The sequence below is a fragment of the Poecilia formosa genome, unplaced genomic scaffold (genome assembly GCF_000485575.1).
Source record: "Poecilia formosa unplaced genomic scaffold, Poecilia_formosa-5.1.2 Scaffold211, whole genome shotgun sequence".
In the NCBI taxonomy this organism is placed as follows: Eukaryota; Metazoa; Chordata; class Actinopteri; order Cyprinodontiformes; family Poeciliidae; genus Poecilia; species Poecilia formosa.
This window is the reverse complement of record NW_006800150.1, coordinates 782,398-791,437: the sequence shown is the minus strand read 5'-3', so window position 1 is coordinate 791,437 and position 9,040 is coordinate 782,398. Positions and strand designations below refer to the sequence as shown.

Below are 9,040 nucleotides of genomic sequence, written 5' to 3'. Positions count from 1 at the left end.
GCGAATTTGACGCAACGTGTGCTGCAGCGACGTGACGCCCCCGACCAGCAGGCGGCGCTAATTCTTCACAACGCCTCCAAATCTTCCGGAAGACGCTACGGAAGGCGCGCCGTACTGGAAGCGAATCAGGTGAAGTTTTTATTTTCAGCTTAAATTATGAAGAAGGAAAAAAAATAAAAGAAAAATATAATACAGTTGGAACAGGATACAGTTGGAACAGGCGGCGCAGCATTTAGCTAACAAAGCAAACAACCGAGCTTCACTATGGCGCCGAGTGTGAAAGTAAACGTTTCTAACTGTCGTTCTTGTTTTTACTTAACGGAGTTGGTGAAAAATGGACCAAATGTAACGTTTTTTCTTAGTATTGTTTACTTCCAACAAGTTGTGGGTCAACAACTTGATCAGTCTCCTGTGATTCAGTAATATTTCCGAAAGTACATTTAAAGATATTGCCCACACTTCATAATTTACTTCAACAATCAATTAATTAATTAATTTAGCGATCCTTTCGTCACAAGTACAAAACCTCTGAACAGAATTGCTGAGTTTGTCGAGGTTTTAAACCTTTTCCATATTTTTTTTATGCCAGAAGTACACTTATTAGTGGATATCGTAGCTAATTTATTGCTTACACTGATATAAAGTACTTGTCTAAATGTGTTTCATTACAGTTACACATACAAGTCTTTTTGGGGTATGTCACTTCCAGATTTACACACCCAAATGAAGATTTCTCCTTTTTGTGTCACTTAGCTCTGTAAAACAGCTCTAGCAGCTTGACTGGAGAGTGTCTTTGAACATAAAATCCTTCAAATTCAAGTCCTTCCACAGATTAACAATTACATTTTGTCTTGCTTGGTACTTGGACGTTCTAACACATGAATTTGGTTCAAACTAGGGGTTTGAACCAAAGTGCAGCACAGGGTCCATTTCTGGCCCTTTCAATGATTTTGTGCTGCCCGCTTGAGTGACATTTCCACTGACGATTTTAAAATGGAAATTGTTGGTACAGTGTATTAAATCCCCATGACTATATCAGTATTAATCATTTAGATGCAGTATTTGGTAGGCTATAATATTGAGGGCCATGCTTTAAAATTCAGCTTGCGACAATAAATTTGGACACTTGAATGTAAAAACAGAACATGTGCAGTTTCTATAATCACGGCTTCTCTGTCAGGAAACATGTCGAGACTGCTGGGAGACAGCCACCGGAGGTTTCTACAGACCCTGATGGCCGTTGGCATCACTGACGAGCAAGAAGCAAGGGCACTTTATCAGCACTGCTGTGACACACACAAGAGTGAGTAACTTTTCTACTTTTATTAAAAAAGAGAAATTATAGACAAGTGCTGGTCCAAAAGTAACAAGAAGCATAATTTCTCCAACCATAGGTTCAAAATGTTCATATCAGGAGGATTATGTGTTGTAATTTCAACCCCTAATCGGGTTGAAAATATTAAATGAGATCCAAAAGGAAAATTTATACTATGTTTTTTAGATGATGTGATGAAAAGAAGTAGAAATGTAACATCTAACATTAGTTGATCTGTCTTGCTTGACTTTTAGCAGCTGATATCCAAAGTGAAGCAATAAACAACATGAATTAAACAGTTAAGTCTCAGAAAAAATAGTTTTCATTTATTTTTTAACTTTTTTTTTTTTTTTTTTTGCAGTGCCGTGTACTCCTGACAAACTGGATGAGTTTATTGAAGCCATCAACTCCAGGCTGCAGCCCATGTTCATGCAGATCAGAAAAGGCATGTCTGAGGAAAATGGCCATCAGTACTATGCCTTGGTCAGTAATTTTTTTGCTTCAGAAACATATGTGCTGGTAAAAGGCCACTGATTTTATTTGTTTTATCAGATTGAAAATGTCACAACCTCTATGATCCTTTGCAGGTCAACATGGCGGAAACCGATATCACCAGGATGACGTCAGATTACGCCGACAACGAACTGGAGCTGTTCAGGAAAACGGTGAGAGAAGTCTACTCACCTTTAGCTCCCAAGTTTAAAATGAAGGAACTAAATGTAAATGGAATATCATTTGTATTGAAAGTATTTTTAAGCATCATGTAGTATCCGCTTACTGGGTGGGTGAGAATTGAACTTATTTAGGGGTCTTGTTTAAACCCAGAAATGTATTGTGAATCTTGTCTAATCCAGCTGGACCTAATTGTTAGCTCTGAGAACGGGACGGCTTCCTCCACAGACATTCTGAACAGCACCGACACCATGACCTCTAAAAAACTGAAGAAGAGTGAAACAGAGCACCTTCTGACTCGACTAGTGCAGGATAAGTGGCTTTGCGAGGTAAAACACTCTGTCTTTCTGCTTTGGTTGGTTTGTTAAACAATTTAGCAACACCAGGGCGTTCATGCCTCCTTAAAATGTCTTAAATTCATTGGAACAAATGTAAGTTGGGCTATAACTAATAACAGGTCATAAATTTTGTCAAAGCTAGATTATTCAGTCTTGTATGTAGTTTTTTTTTTTTTTTTTAATGGAATTTTCTGTCAAGGTTTTGAGTCGTGCAGACATTGCATTTTGATTAGAGGCTATTGATAACTAGCTGCTAGCTAACTAGCTGGCTAGACTATTGCATCCATTATGCTATGTACTAATGGATGACCTGTTGGCTGAATGACATTTGTTTTTGCCACTTGCTCACTTCTTCTGCCAGTCCATTTGAGCAGATTTCCCCAATCATCATAGCTTATTTTTCTGTTTAATTTAATTCAAGCTGGCATTAAAAAGTCTTAGCCTCGACTTGCTAAAATATGCAGATTCCCGGTATACACTACTGCCCGTATGCAAGCTTTAATTATGTTTCAGTAAGCTGAAGCTTTGGCCTGAAACTTGTTTCATTCTGGTACAGGATGCATAGTTTTTAATTAGTTTCTTTTTCTTACCATTCTTCTTTGCAAAATAACTTGAAATCTGTCGGATTTAATGAAGAGTTCATGTAAACATCAACCCAATCGTCGTTTTAGGTTGATGTGCTGATGTCTTGGTAGGCTTTCCAGTTCAAGATGTTGACTTGATCGGTGTTCTTTGAGATTGTCTCCTAATCTAAGCTGTTTTTCCACAATATGTATGGTTTCTTCATGATGCTGTTTGTTCATTAGTGTTCCATAAAGCACACTGATATTTCGGACTGTTCAGTCCTGTGTGTCTGGTTTCACCTGTGGCTGATTTCTGAACCTAGAGACGTGGGGAGTACACTCTGTCCACTCGATGCATCATAGAGATGGAGCCGTATATTCGCACAATGTATCAAGACCAGGTCAAAGTGTGTCACATCTGTCACAACATCGCCTTTCAGGTAATTATTTTTTTTATATATATATTATACCACTGCACTGCCCGCCCAAAACTATTTTTTTAATATATTTCAAAAAAGAAATACAATGTACTCTGCTTGGACAGTTTCTCTTTCCTGTTTTGGTATGGCTCCGCCATCTTTATAAGTGGTTTTCTGAAAGCTATACAGCATTTTAGTCTCAATATCTTCAATTCCCTTCACATTATGCTTATGGAAATACTTTGACTTTCGCTGTTGAGGATTTTGGGGGATTTTTTTGGACAGACTGTGTATAATTAATGAACTCTCTATAAATGCCTAATTCAGTTCAGTTCTTAGTTTTATTCAATTAATTCCATGAAGTAATAACACATACCAAATAAATCACAAGCTTCCCTTTTAAAATAAAAAAAGCTTTAAAACTAATTCAAATAGGTGCAGTGTGTAATGCTTTGTTGTTCTTTTCTCTTTAACCAAAGTGCCAGATTTGTGAGAATCCCTCCTGTGGAATAAAAATCCACAACCCGTGTGTTGCCAGATACTTCAAAGGAAGAGTGGAGCCACGCTGTCCAGCTTGTGACGACTTTTGGCCGCATGAAATCCCCGGTACGTATTAAACATCATGATATCAAAATAATATATTATATATCTATTGAGGCGTTTTGCTTCATATTTGGGAAACAGCACTGCATCCTATGCATTTTATTTTGCTGGTTTTTCAGAAAACGCTTTTTAAACATAATAGTACAGATATAGAAAGACAGTGTAAGCACTCAGTGTTTTCACTAAGCTTCATACTCTTTGCTCTTCTTTTGCAGAAGTAAGAGGGCTCCGTTCTCAGTCCAAGAGATGATATCAGCGTTGCTGTTTTTGTTTTTAACAAAATGTTGTTATAACCTCTGTATTTAAACATGCTGTATATTTCCTCCTGTTTATGCAAATAAATTGGATTTTGTTTTTATTGTATCTTGTTGTCATTTACACACATTCAAATAAAATCATGATTTCAAAGTTTTTGAGAACTTTTTAAATGTCTTTTGTACTATCTTTATTAGCTTGATTCAGGTCAGTTGAACTATTGTCAGTTCCCATTTTCTTATAAGTCTGTTTAAATTCCTTAAGAAAGGCTATTTTAAATAATATATGAAAAGGTGATGCTGACAAATATGCAATATTTACAATTTTGTGAAAGAAGTCAGTAATCATACAAGCAAAAACACAAGATACAATAATATTAATCCATGATAAGAAGTGATAAAGTGCTTTTTTGGGTGGAGGTGTTGACTTTCTCTACTTTGCTATTTTGTCCTTTTAAAAATCTCATGGAGATTAGAATATTTACAAGGCAATTTGAAAAAAAAAAATAGATCAGCAATATCGCTGGGGAAGAAAGTCACACCGACCCAGTAAACTCTTTTCTTGTTCCTTTAAAATTGACTTTTAGTTTTGCCATGGCAACCAGCTCTGACAATTTTAGATCGTTTTGTAAATTATTCCAGGATGTAGATGTTTTCTTCTGACTTTCCAGCTGCGTTCAGAGAGAGCAGACCACCAAACAAAGACAAAAAGCTTCAGAAAACAACTGCTTCCTCACCTGGAGCAAGAAATGAGACCAGTTTCTGAAAAGACAATACTTCAGTTTGGTAAAGAAAGGCAACTCAGTTCTTACATTCAACCAGTTTTCTTTATTAGTAAGCTTTCATTAGGTATGAATGCTACTCTAAATTTGTTATTTTACATTTTTATTGAAATAGATGCTGTCTTAGAAAACGCATTGTAAATTTTCACAACAGTTTCAAAGAATCTAAACAACGTGTCAAACTCAAGGCTCTGGGACCAAATCCTAAAGATTACTTCATCAATCAGAGCATTTTCTGTCAAATTACATTATTGTGCAAAGTTGTTCAACATTATTTAATTTTAAGAAGTACTCATTGAATGCAAAAGCAGGTATTTAATATTTTTTTATAATTTCTGCCATTCTGAGGACATTCATGATCTTGATATGGCACAAAATGAAACGTCTCTGATCTAAACTGTTTAATGTGAACTAAATATTGTGTTAACTTTGCTTTCTATATATATATCTGCAGATAACTGTCTTATCAGCTGGACAGTGTTAGGTCAAATGTAGAGGTGAGATGGGAAAATTATAGAAAACCATTTAGCATTATCTTAAGTCAGTCACACAACAGTATCTTCAGTCAGAAGCTTCTTCAGATTCGCTGTAAAACGGACTGCTACAGGGGATCTGTCCAGCCCACAGTTTATACAACAACTCTGAAGAAGTTTGAATAATTAAAACATTTAACTTCCCTTTGAGTTGAATTGAACATCTTTGTTAAAGCATGTTTGTCTGAGAGCAGTCATGTTTTAGGATCTTCAAAGTCACAATTAAAGAAATGCTTTTTCTGAACCAGGGATAGAACAAGGCGTATACGAGTGGATTCAAGCAGGAATTAAAGTACACCATCCAGGACACAATGGCCCAAGACGAGGCGCTGTTGGAGGTGTCTTGACCTGCGAGAGACGGGTAGTAATACGGACAGAAAGTCACCAGAAACATGAATATAATAATGCCAAGAGTCCTGGCTGCTTTCTGCTCGGATTTCTTCGCCGTGACCCTGACCGTGACGGCTGTAACGTGAGAGCGCGTGGCCCGGGCCTGCGACATCGCCTCCACAAACACTTTCATGTACAGCAAGACGATGACCGAGCAGGGCGCGACAAAGGTGAAGAATAGGTCTATGGTTCCGGAGATGTAGCTGATGACCACCAGGCACTCCCCGTAGCAGGAGTTGTACCTGTCCGGCTGCCTGAGGTGGTCTTTTAGGATGAGGCCGTTATAGAGGAGAGAGCAGGCCCAGCACAGGCTCACAGACACCTCCGCTCTGCTGCGAGTGATTTTACTGGAGTACTGCAGGGGGAAACATATGGCCACGTAGCGGTCTATTGATATGAGCACCATGTTGCCCACGGAGGCCGAGGTGAGCGTGAAGCCGACAATGTAAGACAGGGCGCACATGACGTCGCCCAGCAGCCAGCAGGGCTCGATGAACCGCATCGCTTCCACCGGCATCACCACCAGCCCCACCAGGAGGTCTGAGGTGGCCAGGGACAGCACGAGGGTGTTGGTCGGGGTCTGCAGCTGCCGGAAGTAGGAGATGGAGATGATGACCAGCAGGTTCAGAGCGACGGTGACCACAATGACGGAGGAGAGCAGCGTGTACAGCAGGACGGACTCGGAGGGAGGTCGCTTCGGACCGCTGCAGGAGCTATTTGGGTGCTGGGGGTAGCAGAGTTCAACTCTGTCTGGGTTGTCCATCTGTCAGGATGGAGTTCACAAAGCTTAAAGACCTCTCTCACTCTGCTTCTTTTTATCCCTTACTAAGCTCCTTATTCTCAGCTGCATCTCTCTGCTGCACTCCCTCCTTTACATTTCTCTGCTCTCTCATTGTTGCATCTACCTCCTATTACCCTTTTCCCCCTTCACTTTTCCTCCTCCCTTCCTCTCCTCTTCCATTGTCATCATTGTATGATGCAAGGTTCTGTGTTTCTTGTCATCACTAAACATCTTAGTTGTGATGTCCAGCCCTTATGTCTACACCACATTACAGATAAAAAAACAAAGCTTACATGCCCCTGTTAATATGACAGGTTTTTATGATTGTTTTCTTTTGTGTGGCAGCTGGTATGTTTTTATTTGTTCAAGGCTGGTTTTTCTGTTTTTGTGTTAAAAATGCAAAAATAAAGGAAATACTAATAAAATTCAAGTGTCTTTGTAGGGGTTTGTCACCTCCTTTTGATGAAGTCATAATTTGCAAAGATTATAAAAATATCAAAATAAGCTATTTTTTTCAAAATGATCAGGCAAGAGACAATTGCCAAAAAGGCTACAGGTTAGTACAGTTACGTGAAAAAAATGAGAATATATATATACATATATATATCTCAGACTGTCTGTGCATCCTTAAAAAATGATGGTTTTAAAATGTCAAATTAATTTTTAAAAGTAAGTTGTCCTTTAATATGTTAATCACAGGTCTCATTTTGTCTTGACAGGACTGTTTAATCTCACTGGACTTTTCTATCAGGCAAAAGTTTGAGTATAAGCCAGTGTGTACTAATTTATTCGTCTCCTACAAAGTGTATTTTTGTTAAATGAATAAAACATTTTAGCTTAAGTGCAAATAAACGACTTTTTATTCTTTTAAAGTGTGTCCATATTTCTCCTGCCCTTGTCTTGTTAGTGGTTTGCTCAGACGTAGTTCAGCTGTGCTTTCAACCCAACATGCAGTCGTGTGTGAATCCATTTTGCAGTGCTGCAAAAGTAGATGGATGCACATAAAATGCAAAGTGAATTCCCTTATGTGTTGCTTTTCCTGCAGTGGACCACCACATCCTTCTCCATCGCTCAGAGCACCTTGCATGGCTTACTCACACTGTTTTGGAGTGATTCTGATCTTATTTGACAAACAGGTCTGACTTTGTCTCCATTAGCCGTGTCAGCTCATTGACCCACTTTGTTTCCTGTGGTGTGCCCCAAGGATCAGTTGTGGGACCCCTTTTTTTTATTTATACTTGGTGCCATTTGGGTGCATGATCAGCAGCTGTACAGCATCATTTCATTGCTATGCTGATTACACTCATCTGTGCCTGATGTTGGGTTGTAATTTCTCTGGGACTCCACCGTTCTCACTCTTTCCACAGTTTCTGGCTATCTGAAGGAGATAAAAGCATTTGTGCAGCAAACCCTCCTCCACATAAGCTCTGCTAAGTTGTCCATTCCCTCAGTTCTCAGCTGTAATAACTTTATAAATAAAATTGATTATTAAAAATAAAATTATTGGCATCTTTCCTCAATTGAGGCACAATTCTGTCTTAAAGAGTGAAAGCCAACTAAAGAAAGAGACTAAAATGTGGTTAAAGCTTGTTAGGTTTGATCAAACTTATCTGAAATTCATTTGTTGTTTTTGCTATATTTGGGCAGACTGGGATGAAACAGTCCAGTTTTCAGTCTGCATTTCTGGGTGAATTACAGTACCTTGCAAAAGTATTCAACTTTCCACTATTTATCGCATTTTACCCAAAAAACTGAATTGTATTTTGTTGGAATTGTACCTGGTAGAAAGACCAAAATTTCATGTGTTGAAATTGCAACACATGACCTGCATCAACCTTCAAATAGCACCCATGTGGTAAAACATAGTGGTGGCAGCATTTTGCTGATCGGGTACAATTATTTTTGTAAAACACTGTAAAGATAATAACTGGTTGACATGAATTAGCTGTAAGAGGAACAGTGGTTGTTAATGTTGCAAATGCACAGTTTGCCGTTTCTGGTTTCATTTAAAAGTTTACAACAATCTTACAAAATGGATCATTTTTGCAGTAAAGTTTCACTTTAATAATCAGCATGCAGCATGATGAAGGTTTACGCTGACCAGACGTTTCAGGCTGAAATGCCCATGGTTCAAGTCAGGACCTATATCACAATTCTCAATGTTTAAATAGAACTATAACACAGAACACACCAGTTAATGTATAATTTAGTTTTAAATCTTTAACCTTTGGCTAATTTTCATCAGATATTTTCCGATAACCGTGTGGAGACAGGTTGCATCACTTGTTGTTGTGAAAGTGTATTCATTAACACCTCAGACAGCAGATCACCAGTGGATTGATGTGTTAGCAGGAATAATTACAAACCGGCATCCCTCTGGTACGTCGAGT

General features: G+C 38.5%; 2 protein-coding genes across 2 annotated transcripts; one reads left to right on the top strand and one right to left on the bottom strand.

Moving 5' to 3' along the window:
• The first annotated feature begins 21 nt into the window (after positions 1 to 21).
• On the top strand, positions 22 to 4,266 carry nsmce1 (NSE1 homolog, SMC5-SMC6 complex component). The gene is made up of 8 exons (XM_007567644.2): positions 22 to 129; positions 1,181 to 1,303; positions 1,677 to 1,798; positions 1,903 to 1,980; positions 2,170 to 2,316; positions 3,212 to 3,328; positions 3,787 to 3,913; positions 4,126 to 4,266. Exons 2-8 carry the CDS (start codon positions 1,186 to 1,188, stop codon positions 4,158 to 4,160), a joined length of 744 nt encoding a protein of 247 aa, XP_007567706.1. The 5' UTR covers positions 22 to 129; positions 1,181 to 1,185; the 3' UTR covers positions 4,161 to 4,266.
• Positions 4,181 to 6,996, bottom strand: LOC103148758 (trace amine-associated receptor 13c-like). Its single transcript, XM_016679448.1, has one exon. It carries the CDS (start codon positions 6,630 to 6,632, stop codon positions 5,649 to 5,651), a length of 984 nt encoding a protein of 327 aa, XP_016534934.1. The 5' UTR covers positions 6,633 to 6,996; the 3' UTR covers positions 4,181 to 5,648.
• Between the last annotated feature and the right edge of the window lie 2,044 nt (positions 6,997 to 9,040).